The 24,665-nt window shown below is 39.8% G+C and overlaps 3 protein-coding genes across 5 annotated transcripts; 2 read left to right on the forward strand and 1 right to left on the reverse strand.

The window, feature by feature from the left end:
* Positions 1-2,869: 2,869 nt before the first annotated feature.
* Positions 2,870-4,945, reverse strand: LOC143882074 (putative glutathione S-transferase). The gene is made up of 2 exons (XM_077385478.1): positions 4,449-4,945; positions 2,870-3,341 (listed from the first exon to the last, which is right to left on the reverse strand). The coding sequence occupies exons 1-2, from the start codon at positions 4,755-4,757 to the stop codon at positions 2,982-2,984; spliced, it is 669 nt and encodes a 222-aa protein (XP_077241593.1). The 5' UTR covers positions 4,758-4,945; the 3' UTR covers positions 2,870-2,981.
* A 3,742-nt stretch (positions 4,946-8,687) lies between these two features.
* On the forward strand, positions 8,688-13,499 carry LOC143882075 (G2/mitotic-specific cyclin S13-7-like). Of its 2 annotated transcripts, none has more exons than XR_013252092.1 (9): positions 8,688-8,956; positions 10,523-10,628; positions 10,748-10,786; positions 10,914-10,968; positions 11,254-11,589; positions 11,670-11,921; positions 12,390-12,548; positions 12,717-12,813; positions 12,923-13,061. XR_013252092.1 is itself a non-coding variant. In XM_077385479.1 (9 exons), the coding sequence occupies exons 1-9, from the start codon at positions 8,917-8,919 to the stop codon at positions 13,071-13,073; spliced, it is 1,317 nt and encodes a 438-aa protein (XP_077241594.1). In that variant the 5' UTR covers positions 8,688-8,916; the 3' UTR covers positions 13,074-13,499. The 2 variants fall into 2 exon arrangements, 1 of the variants encoding a protein (XP_077241594.1); XM_077385479.1 differs by having other exon boundaries at positions 12,635-12,813; positions 12,923-13,499.
* A 6,370-nt stretch (positions 13,500-19,869) lies between these two features.
* LOC143881041 (G2/mitotic-specific cyclin S13-7-like) lies at positions 19,870-23,052 on the forward strand. Of its 2 annotated transcripts, none has more exons than XM_077384033.1 (9): positions 19,870-20,198; positions 20,675-20,780; positions 20,873-20,938; positions 21,043-21,097; positions 21,403-21,726; positions 21,826-22,077; positions 22,224-22,382; positions 22,496-22,674; positions 22,768-23,052. In XM_077384033.1, the coding sequence occupies exons 1-9, from the start codon at positions 20,159-20,161 to the stop codon at positions 22,919-22,921; spliced, it is 1,335 nt and encodes a 444-aa protein (XP_077240148.1). In that variant the 5' UTR covers positions 19,870-20,158; the 3' UTR covers positions 22,922-23,052. The 2 variants fall into 2 exon arrangements, with proteins under 2 accessions (XP_077240148.1, XP_077240149.1); XM_077384034.1 differs by having other exon boundaries at positions 19,872-20,198; positions 20,873-20,911.
* The last annotated feature ends 1,613 nt before the right edge of the window (positions 23,053-24,665 follow it).

The raw sequence follows: 24,665 nt of genomic DNA on the forward strand, positions 1-24,665 counted from the left end.
TGCAACACCGGGTCCTCTCTTTCCTCAGCCCGGTGGACGGGCCTCTCTCTCCTTGCTGGCGGGCTCATAGCCGATCCGGACTGACTGGCCGGACTCCTTCGCCGGTGCCGCGATCCCTCTCCGTGCGTGGCGTCTCTCTTGCTGCCATGCCTTTGTACGGAGGGAGATCGTGACCGGTGATGTAGGCGAGGCTCGGGGCGCACATGCTTGTCCCGGGAGAGGTGATCTCGTCTTGTAGAGTGACGAGTCTGCTCCCGGGGCGAAGGAGTGTGCTCTCTGCGGGAGCTTCCCCTCCTCTGGGCGGGCTGAGAGGCCTCGGCTGGGTGCTGCTGGAGTGCGGTGGCCGGATTCCTGAACTGCGCAATCACAGCAGTCATTTCTTGGAAAAGGGCCCGCATCTCCCTCGGGGTCGGGGTAGGGTCTGAACGGTCCAAGCGAGTCGGACTGGGCTCCCCTGGCGCCCCGACCTCTATCTGCGAGGCCAATCGCTCGCTTCTTCCTTCGCGGGGGGCTGTAGCCCGGGTCGTCCGGGAGGTTGGCACATGCCTTCCGTTTTTTCCTACCATTGCTTAAGTGAAGTTCCGAACAACTTTTTGTTGCGGGGTCCCACGGATGGCGCCAAATCTGTTAGGTCTAAAATTGGTAACAGGTTATGGTAGGGCCGGAAGGGCTGATCTGGCAGGCCACAGCTGAAAGGCTAATGGAGTCTTGCGCTGCACAAGGGCACAGATAAGAAGATAAAGGGTCAGAGGACCAACCCGGAGTGGTGCTCCGGACGGGCGCTTCGACACTCAAGTCAGTATGAGCAGGAGTGCAGAGCAATGTCAGAGCAAAAGCTTAGGGTTTTGATTTTCAGATCCCTCACCTTAGCACAAGTGAAGGCTATTTATAGTGATTCTGAGCCACCTGTCTAGGACAGGTGGTAGTTCTGAGCCACCTGTCCAGGACAGGTGGTGGCCTCTGTATGGACCAGGTCTCATACCTAGGAAGGGTAGGTGGAAGTCCCTGATTGGTCCAGGTGTCACACCTAGCAGGGACAGGTGTTGGCTTCGCAGCGGTCCCTGTGAGGGCCACGCGTCAACAGCCAATTGGTTGCTGAGTTCGGACCTTATCAGTGCTGAGTTCGGACCCATCAGTGCTGAGTTCGGACCTATCAGTGCTGAATCCGGACCCCATCAACCATCATCTGCACCAGTGACCATTGACCCATTACTTGGATGTGAACACTTACTGTGTGTCTTCTTAGCAGCTTTTGTCTGAAATTAAGATTTAAAGTTGCCATTAAAAAAAATTAGGATTTAAGGTTGGTCTCTCTACTTTTACTGCCGTTTGCAACTTTCTAAGTAACTTTGAATTGTAAACATGTTCTTTTGGTGATCCAAATCATTCATTTGTTGGGGCCTAAATTGGATGGATGGATCATAAACCAAAAATCTCTTTTTTTTACCCCACTTTCTAAACTATCCATTTTACACCCTACAATATGAATGGTTAGGATCACCCAATGGGAAGAGGTTTGGAGCATGACTCACGGCTACTGTGAAGACCAGTAAATGATAAGGTTTAGATGGTTGAACAATTCCATGTCTACTTCTGCGTTGGGGAACCTTGGAGAACTGACAGTGTGGAAACCAGGGTAGCAGAGTTGGATATTATTTTAGTATTAACAGATCCGGAATGGTCTCACCCTTTCTATTTGCGTCCTTAATTGTCTAATAGCTTATGGATAGATGCCCATAATTTTCAAGAAAAAATATGAGCGGAGAAATGTAAAAAGTAGAGGCCACAATGGTTTTAAATTTAGCAACACCGAAACCGAAATCCATAATACCCAAAACGCTACCAAACAATATGGTACTACTAATTTAATAAAATATGGCCATCTCTTTGGCCTATTTTAAGCCGAATAGTCCAATACAGGCCCTCAATGGCTGACCAACCTTGAGTGGTTGGACCTGTAGTTCAATAGTTGAGGCATTGTATCTCAACCATGAGGTCGCAGGTAAGATACGTATTTAGAATTGGTTTTTTTTTTTTTGAAATAGATTTAGAATTGGTTTTTAGTGGCTTTTTATGCTCCCCTCACTCATGTTGGGTGGTGGCCGCATGGCCTCACCTGATTGGAAAGGGAGTAACCGTCGCACGCACCATATGCAGAAGGCTGGCATGATTTGGATCATGGAAACGTTTATATTAATACAATAATGATAAAGGAAAAACAATCTCCCTGGAAATACCCCGGAACGCAGCTAAGCGAAGTCCCCTTCCATTCATTCTTCAACAAATCGCATCTACGATCCTTCAACTCACACCCTCTCAAGTCCATCCATCTTCTACGCATCTCTCTCTTAGTTGGACCCACAAATATTCCATAGAGTATTTATTTATGGTGGCCAAACCGTTGGAGTTCCATGTGTAAGCAAAGATCCCATATAGGAGAACCTAATGTGGAGGTCTTGTAAGGATCTGGGCACCCCTCCCCTTAATGGCTAGCTTTTAAGGGTAAATTCTACCAGGGTCCCACAAAGTGGTATCCGGAGCGTGGTAACTCTGATTTACCTTTGAGGACAGAGAAAATCTTAGCTCCTATGTTGCTTCCATATGGAGTTTTTCTAGTCAGGTATGAAAGGGTAGAAAGGGGTGACTCAACTGAAGTGGGTTTTCAGGAATATCAATAGATGGGCGGAAAGGGGAATCAGTTCCTGGGATAATCGCACCATACTCGAATCATCTCAGGATCAAGAAATATCATTGCCAAGCGATCAAAAGCCATGGGCGGAGGTATTTATGCTCGATCTCTACTTGCTTTTATTTTCGTCAATTACATGCTTATGATTCGATCACACAACACAATATTAGTCTTACAATATAAAGAGAAGAAATTTCAACACTCATTTATTTGATTAGGACATACTTCTAGTGACCATAAAACAGAAACAAGCATATACTGCAATGATAATGTAGCGACAACAAGGAACTGCTCATTTGTTCTCTGCTGCGGCAAGCTGGCTTTTGCGGCGTGCACTTATAGCAACTAGTTGTTCTCGAGGTGGTAACTTCTCTTTAATGGCATCCACCTTATTAAAATTCTCACTCCATGCATAGAGCGATGGAAACCTCTCTGCACTGAGTAAGTTCACACCCGAACATTCGCCAAAGACAGGGAGCCAATGAGAAATCCAACTAGCAACCAAATCCAAATATCCCATGCTCTCTCCTCCAAAGAATTTCTTCCCTTTGATCTCTTCATCCAGAATTTTCAGTGTCTCCAATGCCGGTTCCACAGCCTTTTCTTGTTCTTCTCCTTGTGAAAAGAAAACGGACAGTACACTAGATAAACACTACATCAAGAGAGATAATTCAAAGAAAAATGATTAAATATTTTAACTTGGGATCAATGGCTTTATCAATAGTTAGAAAATCTTGGCTCCAGAATAATTGTTATTCAAGGCAAATTGTAAAAGATTCGAGAAAAGTTCCGAAAAAAATGGCCAAAATTCAGAAAAAACCAAGTGCAGGTGTTTTTCTATTTAGGCCGTTTGGATTTGAGGATTATTTTGAAAAGTTTGGAAAAGAAAATTTGTATCATAATTGCTTGCTTTTCCAATAAATAGCTATATATTTTTTTGGAAAATTTGTTACAACCCACTCGGATATGGGTTCCAATTTGTCTGTTGGCACACAAAAAAATGCACAAAAAGTTTCACTCGAGGCCAATTTTTGGCAACCATGAATTGTTTTTCCAATGGTATATTAGTTTATCTAGGAGAGGGCAAAGGAGGGTAGGAGATGAAGAGACTTGATATCTCATTATTAATGAGGAGAGGGTAAGAAGTGGCTAAAAAGCAAAGAGCTGGGGTTGAGCCTCTAGCTCAATGGTAAGGCTTTACTCTTTGACATTGAGGTCGGTGGTTCAATCGCAACTTACCAACAAAAAAAAAGAGCAGAGAGCTGTCAAAAGGTTATACAGTTCCCAAAAAGCTCTCACAACCCAATTAAAAAAGAAAAGACAAGCTTGGTCTGTGCAATTATTAAAACAGGATTGTGCTGATATCATTTCACAAAATAAATTGTAGGGATATGCTAGCGTCCATTGCAGAAGGCATGTCGCGGATTGTCTGTTGCATGTGACAGCAGCCACAGAGGGTCACTTTTCAGCAGATTTTGTCTTCATTCACAAGGTGGCTGCGTCAGATGCAACAGACCATCCGCGAAATGCCTTCTGCGATGGACGCTAGCAAATCCCTTTTGAGGGATTATAGTATTTCTTTTCCTTGTTTTTTCAGCCTCTTCTCACCCTCACTCATACCCTATCCATTCTCTCCCTCTCCCATCCTCCCTAGTTCTCTAACCACTTGATAAACTAATAAAATACCATGGAAAAATCTTTTAATAGAGCCAAACATGTACTAAAAACCCAGAAACCAGAAAAGGTAGAAAACAATTACCTTCTCATCTATAAATTTCGCCCAGAAGCGCGCCTTAGCCTTCTCATAAGGATCTTCAGGCAGTAAAGGATTTACTTTCCATGTTTCCTCAATGTATTCAAGTATGACTAGTGACTCAGCAATTGGTTTTCCATTGTGCAAAAGCACCGGGATCTTTTTGTGCACAGGATTGTACTTCAAAAGCAATGGACTCTTGTTGGTGAGATCTTCTTCAATGAATTCGTATTCAATCCCCTTAAACTTCAAAGCCCATTCAACTCTAATGGAGAAAAAGCTTATAGAATTTCCAAATAACTTCAATTCCCCCATTGTAATGAAATTTTTAGGATGCTATGACCCCATGCCCTGCTCTATAATTTATATGAGGCTTTTGTGCAGTAAAGAGTGTTTTACAAAGGGGATGTGATATCACTCCCTTTTCTTCCATCGTCCACCCCCAACTAGTATATTTATGAATGCTCTTTTTACAGGGGTGGCTAGGGAAGAAAAGGGGGTGAACATATAATTTCCCATCTTAAATTAGAGGGCAATGTTACAGCAACTTATTGTTCAAGTCAGAGTGCTTGACGTCATTGCATGCGCAATAATGCAAGTGAAATCCTCTCTATTCATTTTTTGCTTATGACGTCACTGCGTACGCGGACCACACAATAAGCCCTCCTTAGCCCTCTTTGGATTGTTGGAATTTTATCGATAAGTTTGGAGAGGAAAAATATTTCTAAGATTTCCTACTTTATTTACACACATACGAAGAAGAAGAAGAAGAAGAAGATTGAACCAACTCTAATCAATTTTTAAGTAGAGGGAAAAAAAAAATCCGTCAAAAATGTTTTTCTTGCAATACAAGCAGGGCAAAGGTTTTACCAAGAGAAGTTGAAGCGTTAATTTTTGCCTGCCTTAACACTTGCATAGGGGTGTAAACGAGCCGAGCCGGCTCGGCTCGTTAAGCTCAAAGGCTAGGCTCGGGCTCGAATCGGCTCGGCTCGGTCAGGCTCGGCTAGGCTCGCGAGCCTTATCGAGCTTGGGTTACTCTGAAATATACGTGACGTGTGACGTATCAAATGGGCGGTTTGGATTATCACGGTTTGGATTATCACAATGGATTATCGGTTTGGATTATCACAGTGAAAAAGGTTGGTAGCAAAAGAAAAAAAAAAAAAGGTTGCTAGCAAAAGAACAAATCAGATGAATTGGATTATCACAACCTTTGACCATCCTTTGGTGCGAGATTGCAATGACAAAGGTTACTGGTAAAAGAAGAAAAAAAAAAGAAGTAATCATTACGGAAAAAAGTAAAATAGCTGAGTGTATATAGTTTTAAATGAAAAATTACAAACAACAATTACCAAAAAAATTCAACCAACGAAGTTATGACAATTACAAAAAAAAGTCATGATTATGCTAGCTGTTTCCTACTGTTCTTTATTTCTTTTATATGACTGTTCTTTATTTCTTTTATATGGGTTTTCTTAACGAGCCGAGCCGAGCCTGGCCTAATTCGGGCTCGGCTCGTTAAGCTTAACGAGCCTGGCAAGCCGGCTCGGCTCGGCTCGGCTCGTTAAGGATTCGAGCCGAGCTCGAGCGAGCCTTCGAGCCCGAGCTAAAATTGACACCCTTACACTTGCATCTTTTGAGACCCGTTCGTTTTGGATTTTGAGTCCAAAACTAAATACACTTTTGATTGAAATAATTTGTTTTGGACCCAAAATTATGGGAAATGATATTTACGCCCATTTTGATCACCAGGGACACCCACTGACAGTCAACGTTGCTATCAAAGCCCTTGAATTTTTCTGACATCAAGTACATCAGGCCTCCTTTTGTTATTGATACACTCACACCGGGTGTGCCTGGTGATCAAAAGGGGCGTAAATATCACTTCCCAAAATTAATTCATAAAATTCAAAATGAATAGGCAGAAATGGTGATTTCTCTTCCTCTGACAGATTAGTATTCAAAGAAAAGCACAAATTTGAATGGTCAAGGTTACAAAGACTAATGTTTTTTGCTTACAAAGAGACGACCCACATGGTCCTGATTCTGTGTTTGGCTGATTATTTGTGAATAATTGTAAAAAGATCTTTAGGAATAATATAGTAAATGGGTTTCAAAGATGCTTTAATCTCCTATTCGCAAATAAGATTAAACTAAGATTGGTCTTATTTGCAAATAAGGCGGCATCCAAAGAGTCCTAATAACTCATAAATCAACAACTTAAATAGTGTTCTTTAATCATTCTCGGCAGCACCTTTCCCTTCCTTTTTTTTTTTTTTTTTTTCCGCGAGGAATAAAAATGAAGAACAGATTTGCCAAATCTGACCCGTTTCTCCAAATCCTGATTTCCATATGGCTAAAACTGCTGAATTCTTGAAGCGAAGCAGAGTCGCTCCAAACAGTTATGTTCCAGCAATTTTGCCCTTCGCTCTAAAACGCAGATAATGCGAAGGGACCTTAGCTTTTCATTACAAAATCTTAAAATGCGCTTCATAGATAAAATAAATAGGATCATCCAATCAATATGGCAAAAAAAGAGAGAAATCGCTAAGTAGATAATAACCTACAACGAAATGTTACATACAACAAGAAGTTTCATATTCCCTTTCTTTTCTTTTTTTCAATTCTAAAAGCACTACAAAAATAACGTAGGGACTTAGTTCCAAGGCCTCCTTAATCCTTGGTTTTACATAAGCTATTCCAAGCCACCAGTGGGGCTTTCTACCTTGATCAGTGGCACCCAACCAAAAATTCACAAATTTGCATTCAATTGTTTTGAGGATAGTACATATAGGAATAGAGGACGTGAGATGGTTAAGTAAGGCGAGCTTACCTCCCAAAAACAGCTTTCCTTTCAATCCTTCAACCCTCATATGTCCCAGAATTAAGCCTTTCTCCCTTAATTACGCACTTTGAGGTGAAACAACCTCCACATTTTATATGATACAAGAATTATACAGGCAAAATAGGTAAAATGGGGCATTCCTATTTGGATCATCCTAACCTTTCAATACAATTGCCGGTTCAAGAAGTTTAGAAAAGGCCATTGATATTGGCACTACCATGTTTTAATAATTGCACAAACTCGTCTTTTATTATTTAAACATTGATATCGGCACTACTTAGAAGCCTATTAAATAAGGAAAGACAAGCTGAGTTCAGTGCAATTATCAAAACACTGTAGTGCAAATATCAATAGCCTTAAGATGATGGTATATATAAAAGGGGAGATGATTTTTTCACCCCTCTAGGATTATGCGCCCCCTTTTAATGTGAATTGTGGGGGACTTTAATACATTTTAATGTCAATCACGTTAGCGCAAAATCCTACAAAGGGGAGTGAGAAAATCATCTCCCGAAAAGAAATTCCAAAATTCATAGTGTTAAGATCATCCTATGGAGAAGATTTTTGAAGCATGACCTATCTACAAGAATAACAAATGATAGTTTATATAGTCCAAATGGGAAGTTATATATTCACCCCGTTTTCGTCCTTGGGCCACACCCCTTCTAGTGTAAAAAAGGGATCTTAGTTGCCAGAACCCTAGGAGAGTCATGGCTCCGAAATATAAAAAAACTTTGAAAGATTAAAAGGGAATTCATTGCACTGGGTGGCCCCCAATCAGATCAACGGTTCTAATCATATCCACACATTACAACTACACTGTAGGGCCCCAAAAGTGACCCTCTTTTTAAGGGAAAAGATTTCAAGGCCTTTGTTTTTTCCAATTTCTCGTGAGACAGAGAAAGAAAACATACTATAGGATGATCCAAACCGTCTATATGATGGGCCACAATGTAAATAGGTTGTGCCCAAAGAATCATTTCCATAGGAGAATTTCAACCCTCCGATCTATAGATGAACTGCATAGAATGGAATACTCTATAGATCGGAGGGCTAGGATCATCCTATGGAAATGTTTTTTTGGGCACAATCTATTTACGTTATGGCCCATCATATGGACGGTTTCGATCATCTATTATGTGGTCCGTACAGTACTTTTTGAATAATAAGGGACTAAAAAGGGCTTACAGCCTATAAAATCTCGATATTTCAAACAACGAGAATTTGATTTCTCCAAAGCAAAATACGCCAACGGCTAGAACTATTTAAAAATCCTTTTTAGCCGTTGGATGTTTATTAAAGAATCGAACGGACATAAACAAAAGAAAATCGACCGTTGGAGAGACGCCCCTCGTTTGGAATTAAAAAGGGAAAAGTTCCCATTCTATTTCCCCAGACCAAAAAGAAGAAGAAGAAGAAGAAAAGAGGAGAGGTAGAAAGGAGAAAGAAGAAAGGGGAAAACAGAGAAAAGAAGAGGCTCTCTTGTGTGTAATTTTTAGGGTTTGATCTTTGCTTGAAGTGGCGAATTCTAATAGAGAAGTAGAGACGCAGAACGGCCTCGTCTGTTGATTTCTATCGTCTGTGATCTACACCATTGGTTCAGTTGTTTTTTGGAGTCAAGAAGGAGAGATGGCATCAAGGCCTATTGTACCTCATCAACAACCCAAAGGTATTATTACTATTGCTTCTTCTTACAAACCCTCTCTTTCTTTGATTTTCTTTTCTACCTAAAAGTATTATGCCATCCTTCTTCTTTGAATCTTGTTTTGGGATTTTGTTCTGTTTTCATGGGCGAATACTATACTCCAGATCTACCTCTCCTCCCTACCAAGAAAAAACCCTAATTAAAAAAGATGGAGAAAGCAAGAGAAAATATAGAGAAGAAAGGGACCCAGATGGAATTAAACATGGGGGCACTTGATTTTTTTGGGTTTTTTTTAAATATCTTTTTTTTTGATATTTTTTAGAGGGATTTGCAAGGGACCATCCCAGAAGGCATTTTCAACAGATTTCAGTCCACACCTGATTGAATTCGTTGAAAGGTTTTATGGTATCCTGAGCGTCCCGCGGTTGGGCTGCTATGAAGATGATGCAACACTTGAAATCTGATGGGAGTTTGGGATCCCAAACAGATTCAACCCTTGTAGAATAGGAGCCCCATCATGGCTGGTAAACCTTGTGGGATCCAGCTCTCCCTTCATAAATCGGTACATTAACCCTTGTAACTCAGGTTCTCGGTTGTACTCAGTCCGAATTTCTTCAACCCAAGTTGCAACTAGTCTATAGATGAAGAATAAGAGAGGTTCTTCGCCACCCCTCCTCGTAAGTGCATTAGGAGATTGGTTCTTGCGGCCACTTTTGTATTCATCTGTGAAGTCGTATCCAAGTAATTTGGAAATCCAGTGTTTTTGGGCAGGAGTTGTTACTGCGTAGAACTCACCCCTAAAAGCTAGCCGTTAGAGGGAGGGTGACCATTCCCTTACAACCCGACCCATCCCCATCCATTTCACTTATCCGATGTGGGACTATTTGCTTATGCGGGGAACCCCAACAATCTCCTCCTCCAACAATCTCCTCCTCCACGCAGAAGCAACATGGACAATCTCGACCCATCTCCATCCATTTCACTTATCCGATGTGGGACTATTTGCTTATGCGTGGAACCCCAACAGGTGTTTCGTTGTTCAAGCAAGAATTTAAGAATTTGATGATTAGTCTTATTTTTTAAGGGTTGCTTATCCGATGTGGGACTATTTGCTTATGCGGGGAACCCCAACAATCTCCTCCTCCAACAATCTCCTCCTCCACGCAGAAGCAACATGGACAATCTCGACCCATCTCCATCCATTTCACTTATCCGATGTGGGACTATTTGCTTATGCGTGGAACCCCAACAGGTGTTTCGTTGTTCAAGCAAGAATTTAAGAATTTGATGATTAGTCTTATTTTTTAAGGGTTGCCCAATTAGATAAGGCCACCATTTCTTGACTGGTAATACAAGAGCTAAAAGCTCCTTTTCATAAGTGGAGAGGAAGATGGCCTTGCCTTTGAGACCTTGGCTTATGAAAGCTAAAGGTCGTTTCAACTTCCATACAACCGTACCTGCATTTTGAAAGCTTGGCAGATAACTGATGGTCTCTTGAAACCCCCAACACTTCCCTTAAATACTCTAAATAGTCATCTAAATTTTGGTGATTAGTTTAATGGAAACTGGTTTTTCTCTTGAAATTTGTAGGTGGTGCAGATGTTTTGGGTAAGCAGAAGCATGTTACAGGCAAGGTAAACAATAGAAGAGCTTTAGGTGATATTGGGAATCTGGTTAATGTCCGAGGCGCTGAAGGGTAAATCTAAATCCCCTTTTAGACTGAATCTGGTTAACAGTGATTTTAAACTGAGATTTGCAATCCTCTCTTTCATGTCTCTTCATAGCCTTACTGTTTTGCTCTCTTGTGTTGTTTAGGAAGCCACAGCCTCAATTGTGTCACCGTCCAGTAACAAGGTCAGTCAAGGATTTCTTCAATTTCATATCATCAATTCTCAGAAGCAAAATCTGCTTTCTTATAATTTCTCATATTTCTGTTGAGTTTTTTGTTTCATTAGCTTCAATTCTTATCTCTTGATTTCAGGAGTTTTGGGGCTCAGCTCCTTGCCAATGCGCAGGCCGCTGCTGCTGCTGATAAGGTGATCTCCTTTTCTCTCATTACTTTCGTTATTGCTCCATTCCTTTATTTCAACGTAGAATGAGTGTAAAACATTTTTTTGGGGCCATTTTGCACCTATTTTATTACACATCATGGCTCTGTTTATTTCGATGTAAAAATGGGTGGGCTTAAAATTTGTTTTAGTCCCATTTTAGGTCCAAAGAAACAGAGCCTGAATATAGATATGATCAATAGAATCCAATATTAAAAAAATACACAGGCATACTAATATATCTCTTATCTTGCATTGGGTTTTCTTATGTAGAAATCAGCTGCAGTTGTTGTTGCTGGAGTGATAGGAAAAGGTGGTGTGAAAGTCGCTAAACAGAAGGTTACTATTAAACCGAAACCAGAAACAGTAATCGAGATCAGCCCCGATACACAAGAGGAAACTAAGAAGTCTACAAGTAAGAATAAACCTCAGCAAGAAACATCCTCAAGGAAGAAAGTAGAGACAACCCTGACTAAGATCCTCACTGCTCGAAGCCAAGCCACCTGTGGGTTAACTAAAGTGAACAACATTGATGGAGCAGACTGTGAGAATCAGTTGGCGGTAGTGGAATATGTTGAAGACATCTATAAATTTTATAGAATTGCAGAGGTGGATATGTTCTTCAACTTTATACCCCATTACTTATCATGTCTGCTTTCCTCTTAACTTATTGATTTAAGTTTTGGCAGACCTCGAGTCGAATTCACGACTATATGGATTCACAGACCCAGATCAATGATAGGATGAGATCCATACTAATGGATTGGTTGATTGAAGTTCACGACAAATTTGAACTTTCACCTGAGACCCTTTATCTTACACAACATATCATTGATCGGTACCTTTCGATGGAACCAGCAGTTCTTAGGAAGGAGTTACAGTTGGTGGGCATAGCTGGCATGCTCATAGCCAGTAAGTATGAGGAGATTTGGGCACCTGAGGTATTCCCACTACCTTCTAATATTCAATTTATATAATTTTCTGAAATATATGCAAGATTCCCATATTCATCTTAAATCTAATTTTCTGATATATTTTGGGTATGCCTTCTAATATTCATTTAAGATATATTTATGAAGTATTTGCAAGCTTTCCATATTCATTTCAAATCTAATATTGGGTATGCAAGATTCTCATATGCATCTTAAATCTAATTTTCTGATATATTTTGATTACATAGTAATATTTGGGTATGCCTTCTAATATTCATTTAAGATATATTTATGAAATATTTGCAAGCTTTCCATATTCATTTCGAACCTAATTTTTTCTACATTGATTAATCGAGATGCCTTATTTTAGATATAATTTTCTGAAATATTTGCAAGATTCTCATATTCAGTTCAGATCTAATTTTCTGATACTTTGATTATAGAGTAACTGGGTATTTGGGGTTGATCAAATTGCAGATAAACGACTTTATTTGCATATCAGACAGGGTTTACAGCAGAGAACAGATATTGGTAATGGAGAAAAGGATGTTGAACAAGCTTGAATGGAGCATAACAGTACCCACGCCATATGTATTCCTCGTTCGGTTTTTGAAAGCTGCTGCCTCTGACAAAGAGGTAAGTTAACTAAAGAGTTCTCTTCTCTATATTTTCCTTCATGATAGATAATACTCATCTCTATTTCCTCTGTTATTCAAATTCAGATGGAGCATATGTGTTTCTTTTTTGCCGAGTTGGCATTGATTCAATATTCCATGGTAATGTACTGCCCGTCGATGATAGCAGCTTCTTCGGTTTATGCTGCGTGCTGCACTCTAAAAAAGAGTCCCCTTTGGAGCGAAACTCTCAAATGCCACACTGGATTCTCTGAGCCACAACTTCTGTATGTTGAACACTTTTTTTGTGTTTAATTAATTATACTATAATTTGAAATAGAAGCATATCAGGATTTGCTTATAATAATATATGCCAATTTATTTGGGTTAAAACAGGGATTGCACAAAGCACTTGGTGATGTTTCACTCGATGGCAGCGGAGAGTAAACTGAAAGCTGTCTACAGAAAATATTCGAGTCCTGAACGTGGCACTGTTGCTTTGCTTCCTCCGGCAAGAAATCTTTTAGAGGAGTTGACTGTTGCGTAGAGCACCTAAACATTGGTTATTTTTTGAAATTTATTTGTTGGGATGGAAAATTCTTACTCTTTCCTCGGGGGGAGTATGGAGTAACGTGATGATTTTTGGTTGGTGGATTATCAATTTGGGTGGATTATCAATACTCTGTTGTTTCATTTTATTGTTTTTAATTGAACTCTGCATTTCATTTGAACGAGTGATATTCTTGGTTGGTGGGAAATCCTTGGTGGTCATTCGGTGCTAATGAGACCACTCTCCTGCTTTGGGTGGATTATCAAATACTCTGCTGTTTCATGTGACTAAATTGGAATAAAGGGTGCTTTGTGGATTATCAATTCTCATGCTTGTAGGAGAGATGCTTTTAGGAGACATCTTGTCCCCCACCTTTGTATTTGGGTTATCCTCATCAATAAAACTATCCTCTTTAAAAAAAAATTGCTTGTTTAAACTTTGCAGTAATGTTGTTTAAAGTTTAAACTATAGCAAAATCTCTCTCTCTCTCTGCTTCAGTTCAGTTACTCTCTATGTTTCATTCAGAGTTTTAACTCTGGCTTTGGGAAAAGACAGAATCTACCCTTTTTCTTCTTGTTTTTTTTTTCTCAGTTTGGATGTGTCCATAATTCGTGTACCTACTTCTCCAAAAGCTTAAGTTGTTTGAAGAAAGGCGTTATTTATCTTTTATACTAACACTCCCCCGCACGTGTGGGCCAACCCTCGCATGTGGATTTGTGCTATCCTGGAGATTTGAACTCTATAGAGACCTTTGGCTCTGATGCCATGTTAACTTACCAACTTTTCCAAAAGGTTAAGCTATTGAAGAAAGGCGTTATTTATCTTTTATACTTTAACAATTCCTTATAACTTAAGCTATCTTTAGAATCAGTGAGAACCCCCTGTTATAACTTATATAGTGCTTTGTTGATTTAATAGTTCAAAACATGGTTTGAAAATACATTGCTTCATTATATATAGGAATTTGGTAGGGCCCATCACAGGAAGGCATTATGTATAGGAATTTGGTAGGGCCCATCACAGGAAGGCATTTTGCGGCTGGCTGTTGCACGTGAGAGCAACCACGCAGACTCGTGGCCCATCACAGGAAGGCATTTTGCGGCTGGCTGTTGCACGTGAGAGCAACCACGCAGACTCGTTTTCAGCACATTTTATCTTATTCATTTAATTCATCTGAGGTGGCTGCACTCACATGCAACAGCCAGCCATGAAATGCCTTTCTGCGATGGTCCCTAGCAAATCCCTAAGATTTAAGGTTGCCATTCAAAAAAATTAAGATTTAAGGGTGGTCTCACTTAATGCCCATTGCAACTTTCTAGGTAAGTTTGAATGATAAACATATTTTGATGATCCACCGGTTTGGTAACTCAAATCATTCATCTGTTGGATCAATCATAAACTAAAATCTCTCCGATCCATTTTTTTTTTTAAAGAAAAAACTTTTTAAGCCATCCATTTTACACCTATCACCCAATCGAGAAGATGTTTGGAGCATGACCTACAATGAAGACCACTAAATGAAAGGTTTAAACTTTAGATGGCTGAACAATTCCACGTGTACTTCTTCATTGGAGAATCTTGGAGAACTGACAACTGACAGTTAGGAAACCATGGTAATGCTTTTTGAAGTGTGATGCTTCATATTAGGTTAGTTTTCTCCCATTACTTATTACTTTTCCCCTTCCCGGTTGGGTTTATAAACTGCTCTTCTTTCTATATCTATCTTTCTCCTCTTCATGATCTTGATCTATTTTCTTGTTATTGCTTGCTTTTCTTGATCTTGATTCCCTTTTATTGATCTTGATTCCTTATTCCTTTGGCCGTTTTGGCCTCCCTCTCCAAATGATTATATTCTACCTGTTTTGGCCGCTCACCCATTTTGGCCACCCATCAGCAAGGCTGTTTTGGCCTCCCTCTCCAAATGATTATATTCTACCCGTTTTGGCCGCTCACCCATTTTGGCCACCCATCAGCAAGGTCGGTTGGTGCTGGTGGGGTGTGCGCGCGTCTGTCTATGATGAATGCATGGGCGTGCCGGTTCTAACGAACAATTCGAAATTCAATTGGAAGGGTAGACGATCGAATTTTCTGTTCCATGGGATTGGATTTCAGGCAATTTAGAAGAAGAGGGGAACGCCACTTCTTCTTTGGGCTCTAATGCCTTTTCTCAGACATAAAGGATTTTCTAATACGATGTTATGCCAAGTTGGAATGTCGACACACGCAGAATGTGAACGACAAGTCGACACATGCATAATGTGAATGACTCGCAGTAAATGCCGATGCGTGCAGAACACAAATGATGCTATCGATGCACATTGAATGCAAATGACTCTCAGGATCGATAGATATCCGATTAACCTTTTAATAAAATAACACAAACAGACACAAGTGCTAGAGATAGAGAATTAAAGAGAAATGATCACCTAGGAAGATGAATCCATTCCCTTGGGTCTTTAATTCAAGTGGACAAGCTACAACTACAGAGAAGTAAATGATAGTACAAGAAAAGTAAATGATAAAAGTTAAATGCTATGTCATGTTTGATGTTGGGTCTAGGACCTCTTCTTTTGATATAGTCGTTCCTATTTTAGCTTTCATCTGCAGTTTTTCCTAGCATGCACTCCCTCTTTGAGCATGTCACCACTACTTGTAACATTTCCACTTGCAATTTCCACTATGAGCATGTCACCATTACTTTGTCATTTCCACTTGCAATTTCCACTACTTGCACATTTCACTACGACTTGTAACTTCCATTTTGTACATGTCGCCACTACATGTCACCATATTTGAAAATAACCACCATAATTTATCTATTGGTGGATTACTGCTCAAGAATTTCAAAAATGGGTGCAAACATTGCCCCCCACATTCCTTCAATTGAAGGAAGAAAATTGTACCAAAAAAAGTACACGAGACACCTATTGAAATTTCACTCCTATTGTAAGTACATCAGTTTTATATTTTGATGCGGACCATCCTTGGGCCCATATATTAATTTTTATATGTCATTTAAGTATTTTAAGTCCTTCAAATTATATGAGGGCTATCACTGTCTTTTCACATCAAAATTACTTACGTTCTTTTAGTTGCGAAAATTTTATGTCATTAAGTCATTAGAGGGTATTTTACTTAAGGTCTTAAAACTTTTTAGTTCTCTTTATTTTCTTATATATATATAGCCTCAAGGACATTTCTTGAATGCTATGCAATGGATTGAATAAAGATTTAAATTTCTCTCTCTCTCTCTCTTGTGGATGTAATGCCTTTTGAAGTGTAATGCTTAATATTAGGTCAGTTTTCTATCCCTAAACTCATCTTTCTCTCTGTCGTTATCTTCCCCTTCTATTTTATCCCATCACGTTTCTCACCCTTTCCGGTTGGGTTTATAAACCACTCTTCTTTCTATCTCTATCTTCCTCCTCTTCATGATCTTGATCTCTATCTCTTCTCTTGGTCTTGATTCTCTTTTATTGATCTTGATTCCTTATTTCCTTTCTCTCTCTTCCTCTTGGCTTATTCATTTTTCAACCCCTTAAGTCTTCTATAAAAGTCCAATTTGAGTCTCCCTTAATTAAATGCCTTAAGTAAGTTCATCTAGTGCCCTTCAAGTATTTGGTAAAATTCTCGATAGAGCCTAGGATCACATCAGTTTGGTATCAAAGCCTTGGGTTTAGGGGTGCAACTTGGGTCGGGTTTAACCCGAACCCGATGGGTTCAACCTGATTTTGGCTCGGGTTGGGTTCGCATTTTCTTGGGTTGGGTTGGGTTGGGTTAGGGCTGGGAAAAACCAACCCGATTTAATTTCGGGTTGGGTTAGGGTTGCGGCATTGGCAACCCGACCCAGACCAAACCCGACCTCCATCCTCTAATTTTATCAAGATTTTCTTAGGATTATGTTTTTTTCATGTATTTTTCTGTTTGGCCCTATATGAACCCGAACCCAACCCGACCCGATTTGGAGGCAGGTTGGGTTAGGGTTGACCATCCTCAACCCGACGCTCGGGATGGGTCGGGTTAGGGTTGAGGGAATGCTATCTCGGGTTGGGTTAGGGTTGGCCTCAACCCGACCCGAGTTGCACCCCTACTTGGGTTCATATCAGTTTGGTATCAGATCCTAGGTTCGAATGGCTACTTGGGATAGCATGAATATGACAAGAAGATCCCAATTTATGGATATGAGGATTAGAGACATACCAAGATTCTATGGAGTCAATAAATGAAAATGCCTTGATTGGGTAGAAGCACTAGAGACGTATTTATGGCAGCAGAATCTTGGCCATGATCAAATGATTTACATTACTAAAATAACTATGGTCGGGCATGCCTTGGAGTGGTGGCTAACATGGAAGAAGAAACGATGCATAATGGAAAAATCAGTTATTACCTGTTGGTGTGATACGAGGGATCTATTTTTGGAAAAGTTTGCTTCGAAGACATTTCAGGAATGCCAAATAATACGAGCTAGAATAATTCGAGAGAAGAAAGCCAAAGCTCGTACAATATAATTATCTGTTTGCCTAAAAATCCTGAAAACTTAACGAACGTACTTGGATAAGCAAGTGTACAAGAGACGAGTTACTTTAGCCATCCATATCCAGGCTTGTGTTCGAGGATTGATAGCGCGAAAAGTGTTAGACGTCAAGCAGCAGACGAGAGGAGCACACTCGTCATCCAACAACAATTCCAACAATACGTGGCTTGCTTACATAACTTAATGATTCAGAAAGCGGTAGTCATCCTTCAGACCTGGTTTCGTCAAAAGTCAGCTCGCATATACTATCTGATGATTAAAAGGGCAACAAATGATATCCAACACGCCTGGAAGAGGTAAGTGACTCGACATAGTCAGTAGGAGCTTAAGATCACGACAATAAAATTGTCAATCGTAATAGCTGGATCCCTCTTGAATTTTTACTGCTTAATTGAAAGAGCTCACGAGCGAGCGTCTACAGACCCAAAGAAACAGAAGAATCAGGATTTTTTCTGCCTAAGTTTTCACGGTACAAGGAGTACTTTAAATGCGGGCTTTGAGATCACATTACTTCAAATCGACAACACAATAGCCAAAACTTCTTATGCGTTGGAAAGACTTAATTTTCCATGGAAGGGAAAACCATTTGAAGATTGTACGAGGCTCAAAGTCGACAAACTCCCATCAGTCATTCCAATAATTATATTCGATGGGGCCTAATCTTTTCAAGAAGAGGGTATGATGGGGACCATCCGTAGGCCCATATATTAATTTTTATGTGTCTTTTAGGTGTTTTTAAGTCCTTTAAGTTATATGAGGGTATCATGATCTTTTCCCATCAAAATTACTTGTGTTCTTTGAGTTATGAGTGTTTTAAATAGAGAACATTTTAAGTCATTAAGTCATTAGAGGGGATTTTAGTCCAAAGTCTTAGGTTTTTGTTTAGGATTTTAGAACTTTCTAGTTCTCTTATTTTCTTATATATATGAAGCCTCATGGCACATTTCTTGAATGCTATGCAATTGATTAAATAAAATTTGAAGTTCTTCTCTCTCTCTCTCTCTTAAATGTAATGCCTTTTGGAGTGTGATGCTTCATATTAGGTCAATTTTCTATTCCTAAACTCATTTTTCTCTCTTTGTTCTCCTTTTCTTTTCTCCAATCACTTTTCTCACCCTTTCTGGATGGGTTTATAAATTGCTCTTCTTTCTATCCCTGTCTTTCTCCTCTTCATGATCATGTTCTTGATCTTGATCTTGTATAAATTTAAGAAGGAAACTATATTTCCACCTCACAAAAACATGATCACCTCAATGAAAACAGTTATATCAATATATTGAAAAATAATTTGCTATGTTAATTAAGAGATAATTAAAAATATCATAGTACACCTACATAAGTTGGGTCGGGTTTCGGGTGTTTTTTTTTCTTTAAACCCGACCGTACCCAAGATTGAGCCGGGTTTTGTAAACTAAAACCCGACCCTACCCATAACCCATGATTTCTAAACCCGACCCATGCTATTTTTGGGTTGGGTCGATGCAGGACGGGTAAAACCCGACCCAAGTTGCAACCCTAATAAATACACAAGAGGGGGGCTGTCCTAGGGAAGAAAAGAGGGCGAATTTATCAGTTCCCTCTTCTTCTCATCTTTCGTTACCTGATTGAAGAGAGAGGATTTTTCAAGGCCTTTGTTTCTCCCAATTTCTCTCGAGATAGAGAAAAACTGACCCAAAAAACCTTTTCTCCAACTGTGTACATCTCCACCGTCCACATGTAGGGATCTGATGAGATAAGACCCATTTAAGTCCGTCTCTACCAATCGCCTCTCAATAATGATGTACGGACCACACTATAGGATGATCCAAACCGTCCATGTGATGGGCCCCAAAAATTCATTTCTAAAGGATGATCCCAACTCTCCGATATATACAAGAACCAAATATTTGGCAAGCCTCTGTTGATCAGAGGGCTAGGATCATCCTATGGAAATGATTTTTGGGGCACAACCTATTTATGTTGTGTTCCTTCACATGGACGGTTTGGATCATCCTATGATATGGTCCGTACAGTACTTTTTGAAAAAATACGTGACGATTAAGGCTTACACCATATAAAATCTCATCCGATAATATACGAAATCGATATTTCAAACACGAGAATTTGATATCTCCCCACCAAAATACGTTTCGTTTACTGACCGCTGACATTCAAAATACTCCAACGGCTACAAGTCTAAACAAAATGCTTTTTAGCGGTTCGATGTTTATTAAAGAATCGAACGGACATAAACAAAAGGAAATCGACCGTTGGGGAGACGTCCTCTCGTTTGGAATTAAAAAGGGAAAAGTTCCCATTCTATTTCACCAGACCAGAAGAAGAAGAAGAAGAAGAAGAGTAGAGAGGTAAAGGAGAAAGAAGAAGGGGAAAACAGAGAAGCAGAGACTCTAGTCTCTTGTTTGTAATTATTAGGGTCTGATCTTTGCTTGCGGTGGCGAATTCTAATAGAGAAGAGGAGGGGACGAAGAACGGTGGGCTCCGTTGCTTTCTGTCGTCTGTGATCTCCACCATTGGATCAGTTGTATTTTGGAATCAAGAAGGAGAGATGGCATCAAGGCCTATTGTACCTCATCAACAGCCCAAAGGTATTTTTTACTAATGCTTCCTCTTAATAAACCCTCTTTTTCTTTGATCTTCTACCTAAAGTATAATTTCTGCCTTTTTCTTTGAATCGTGTTTTGGGGTTTTGTTCTATTCTCATTGGAGAATCTCCTTACCACCAAAAAACCCTAAAAGATGGCGAAAATCAAGAGAACATAACCCTAAAAACCCTAAAAGATGGTGAAAATCAAGATGATTTTTCTTATTTGATTTTGATTCCGTTTTTTTTCTTCTTATTAAGATGGTTTTTCTTTTCACAACATTTCTTCAATGGCTCTTCTTCTATTTAACGTTTTTTGGGTTTCTGTCTTCTTTGATTTTGCTTCTGTGTTTTTGCTCTTATTAAGATGGTTTTTTTTTTTTTTTTTCAGAACAATTCTTCAATGGGTCTTCTTCTGTTTCGCTTCACCTTTTTTTTTGGGTGATTAGATGAGAACTTTTTTTCTCTTGAAACTTGCAGGTGGAGCAGATGCTTTGGGTAAGCAGAAGCCTGTTACAGGCAATGGAAACAATAGGAGAGCTTTGGGTGATATTGGGAATCTGGTCAATGTCCGAGGCATTGAAGGGTAATCCCCTTTTGTGATTATAAACTGAGATTTACAATCCAATCTTTCATGTTTTTCATAGCCTTACTGTTTTGCTCTCTTTTATTGTTTAGGAAGCCACAGCCTCAATTGTGTCACCGCCCGGTAACAAGGTCTGTTAAAGATTTCCTCCATTTCAGGTCTTCAATTCTCACAAGCAAAAAGCTTCTTAGTTATAATAGGTCTGATTTCTGTGCTTGAATTCTTTTTTCATTAGCTTGAGTTCTTTATCTCTTAATTGCAGAAGTTTTGGGGCTCAACTCCTTGCCAATGCACAGGCCGCTGCTGCAGCTGATAAGGTAATCTCCTTTTCTCTCACAATTTGTCTTGATGCTCCATTTCTTTCAACGTAAAATGGGGTGCAAAACAACTTTTATGCCCATTTTCGACTTAAAAATGGGCATAAAATGTGTTTTACTCCCATTTTATGCCAAGGCTTCCGTTTCTTTCGATGTAAAATGGATGAGGCGTAAAATGGTTTTACACCCATTTTAGGTCTAATGAAACAGAGCCTGAATAGATATATATGATCAATAGAATCCAATAAAAAAATAAACAGGCTTACTAATTTATCTCGTATCTTGTATTGGGTTTTATTGTGCAGAAATCAGCTGCCATTGTTGTTGATGGAGTGATAGGAAAAGGTGGTGTGAAAGTCTCTAAACAGAAGGTGACCATTAAACCGAAACCAGAAACAGTAATCGAGATCAGTCCCGATACACAAGAGGAAACTACAAGTCAGAAAAAACCACAAGAGAAATCTACAAGGAAGAAAGTAGAGACAACCCTGACTAAAATCCTCACCGCTAGAAGCCAAGCCGCTTGTGGGTTAACTAAGGCCAACGACATTGATGGGGCGGACTCTGAGAATCAGTTGGCAGTTGTAGAATATGTCGAAGACATGTATAAATTTTATAGACTTGCAGAGGTATATATTTTCTTCAATTTCCACTCCCCCCCCCCCCCCCCCGGCCTCTATATCTTGTCTGTGCGTTTGCTCTTAACTGATTGGTACAAGTTATGGCAGACCTCGAGTCGGATTCACGACTATATGGATTCACAGACCCAGATCAATGATAGGATGAGATCCATACTAATGGATTGGTTGATTGAAGTTCACAACAAATTTGAACTTATGCCTGAGACCCTTTATCTTACACAACATATCGTTGATCGGTACCTTTCGATGGAACCAAATGTCCTGAGGAGGGAATTACAGTTGGTGGGCATAGCTGGCATGCTCATAGCCAGTAAATATGAGGAGATTTGGGCACCTGAGGTATATTTGCCAGCCTTTCTAATAATATTCATTTAAGAGATAATTTTCTGAAATATTTGCAAGCTTCCCATATCCATTTCAAGTCTAATTTTCTGATACATTGATTATAGAGTAATTGGGTGATTGGGGTTGATTGATAATTGCAGATCAACGAATTTATTTGCGTATCAGACAAGGTATACAACAGAGAACAGATATTGAGAATGGAGAAAAAGATATTGAACAAGCTTGAATGGAGCATAACAGTACCCACACCATATGTTTTTCTCGTTCGGTTTTTTAAAGCCGCTGCCTCTGATAAAGAGGCAAGTTAAATTGAGTTCTCTTCTATATTTTTCTGTATGATAATACTAAATTCCATTACCCAAACTCCATGGTTTCACCTGCTCATCTTTTATTCTCTGTTCTTCAAACACAGATGGAACATATGTGTTTCTTTTTTGCTGAGTTGGCGTTAATGCAATATTCCATGATAATGTACTGCCCGTCGATGATAGCGGCTTCTTCAGTTTATACTGCGCGCTGCACTCTAAAAAAGAGTCCCCTTTGGAGCGAAACTCTCAAACACCATACTGGGTTCTCTGAGCCACAGCTTTTGTATGTTGTGCAGTTTTTGTGTTTAATAAATTATACTTTGAAGTATGAGGAATTGTGCTTATAATTGCCAATTTTTTTTGTTCTGAAAAACAGGGATTGCGCAAAGCATTTGGTGATGTTTCACTCGATGGCGGCGGAGAGTAAACTGAAAGGTGTCTACAAAAAATATTCGACTCCTGAACACGACACTGTTGCTTTGCTTCCTCCGGCAAGTAATCTTCTAGAGGAGTTGGCGGTTTCCACCTGACGACAGCGGCTTGGGGGATGGCCTGATATGGTTGCATAGAGCCTGTTACATAGGTTATTTTTTGAAATTTATTTGTTGGGATGAAATCTTTTCTCATGAGTATATTAAAGTAATGGGATGAATTGATTCAATTTGGTTGGATTATCAATACTTAGCAGTTTCATTTATAGTTTTTAATTGAACATGAATTTCATTTGAACGAGTGATTTTTTTTTCCTTCCAGTTTTGCACTTTCAAAAACTGGGGGGAATTTCCCATGTGATGCGGACCACTTTTAGAAATCATTAAGTCACTAGCTCATTAATTTGAAACTCTAATAAACAAGATATTAATCAATAATCTAATAATCATTGCCGAGCCTAGACCTGAAGCAGAGATAGATAAACTTGTAAGAACTCGGAGAAATATTTGAGTGACATTATGAACTTCAAGCATTGTGATGGGTTTACATATCTTGTTTCAGGGTTTAGTAGGTGGGTTTCTCTTAAACGGTAATCTAACTAGGAAAGGTTTTGGGAAGTAAAGACTTGTTTCGTATTGGGAGGAGAAAAAGATAGTCTTGAAGGTTTTAGAAATCATCATGGTTGATGTTTAGGTTTTGGGGTGAGAACAGAACCTAACGGTTATAACTTGTAAACTAGATAGTGAAGAGGAATTTTCACCTAGAGAGTGATTTCTGTAAAGAAGGTTTTTTGCTGTTGTCCTTAACCAATTGGTAAGGGGGGGGGGGGGGGGGGGGGGGGAGGAGTATTGTATTTATAGGGAAAAAGGCATTGTGAACGTCCAACTGTGATGTAGCAATTAGTGAAAAACAAAATCGAGAGAAAGAAGAACCATCTGAATGATAGGAGCCACATGACTTCAAGTCTCATCAAAGTCAAGTCCAAGTTGTTGATGAAAGCCTTTTGAAATGATCCTATCTTTGTAACATTCCACCGAACCATCCACTCGTTGTTTGGTTTTGTAAACCAACTTACAACAAATAATACCTAGAGGGGTTGGAACAAGGTCCGGTTATAGAGTAGGGCATTGAATTCATCAACCATCACCTCATGCCTTGTGATGCAAGGGCTTTAGGTTTATGAATCCCATCCTTAAGGCGTGTGGATTCATCCACCATCACCTGATGCCTTGTGACTCGAGGGCTTTATAGGTTTTATGAATCTTATCCTTAAGGCGAGAAATCATAGGATGTGGGTAGGATGAGTGGGGAAGACCATAGATGAGGATGGAAGCGAAACCACATTGGAGGTAACCTTAGGAGGACACTGGGGTGAAGGCTTTGTAGGAGATGTAATAGGAGAAATGGTAATGGATGGAGTGGGAGAAAGTGGACGAACTACAGGGGAGACCACATAGGAACACTGAAGATAAGAAGTAGCTGGAGTAGAGGGATGATCTTTAGAGGGACACACTGGGGTGAAGGCTTGGTAGGAGGTGTAATAGGAGAAATGGTAATGGATGGAGTGGGAGAAAGTGGACGAACTACAGGGAGACCACATAGGAACACTGAAGATGAGAAGTAGCTGGAGTAGAGGGATGATCTTTAGAGGGACGCAAATGTTCATAAAAAATGACCTGTCGAGAGATAAAAAGACGGCTAGCCAGTGGATCAAACACTTGTATCCCTTATGGTTGGGACTATAGCCAATGAGGATACATTGCCGGGTTTGATAGTCAAGCTTGTGTTAGATGTAGAGGGAACCAGGTTGGGGTAACAAAAGCAAGAAACCGATAGTGCGAA

This window comes from Tasmannia lanceolata, unplaced genomic scaffold (assembly GCF_043159265.1).
Source record: "Tasmannia lanceolata isolate RefF3 unplaced genomic scaffold, GAP_Taslan_0.1 ptg000007l, whole genome shotgun sequence".
Lineage (NCBI taxonomy): Eukaryota > Viridiplantae > Streptophyta > Magnoliopsida > Canellales > Winteraceae > Tasmannia > Tasmannia lanceolata.

Excerpts from the sequence above, each read along its gene's own strand:
- LOC143882074 (XM_077385478.1), bottom strand. The coding sequence starts at position 4,757 with ATGGGGGAATTGAAGTTATTTGGAAATTCTATAAGCTTTTTCTCCATT. Across the intron at positions 3,342-4,448 it reads CGAAATTTATAGATGAGAAG|TGTTTATCTAGTGTACTGTC; the intron begins GTAATTGTTTTC and ends CTCTTGATGTAG.
- LOC143882075 (XM_077385479.1), top strand. The coding sequence starts at position 8,917 with ATGGCATCAAGGCCTATTGTACCTCATCAACAACCCAAAG. Across the intron at positions 11,590-11,669 it reads AATTTTATAGAATTGCAGAG|ACCTCGAGTCGAATTCACGA; the intron begins GTGGATATGTTC and ends AAGTTTTGGCAG. Across the intron at positions 12,549-12,634 it reads CTGCTGCCTCTGACAAAGAG|ATGGAGCATATGTGTTTCTT; the intron begins GTAAGTTAACTA and ends ATTCAAATTCAG.
- LOC143881041 (XM_077384033.1), top strand. The coding sequence starts at position 20,159 with ATGGCATCAAGGCCTATTGTACCTCATCAACAGCCCAAAG. Across the intron at positions 21,098-21,402 it reads CCGCTGCTGCAGCTGATAAG|AAATCAGCTGCCATTGTTGT; the intron begins GTAATCTCCTTT and ends TTTATTGTGCAG. Across the intron at positions 21,727-21,825 it reads AATTTTATAGACTTGCAGAG|ACCTCGAGTCGGATTCACGA; the intron begins GTATATATTTTC and ends AAGTTATGGCAG.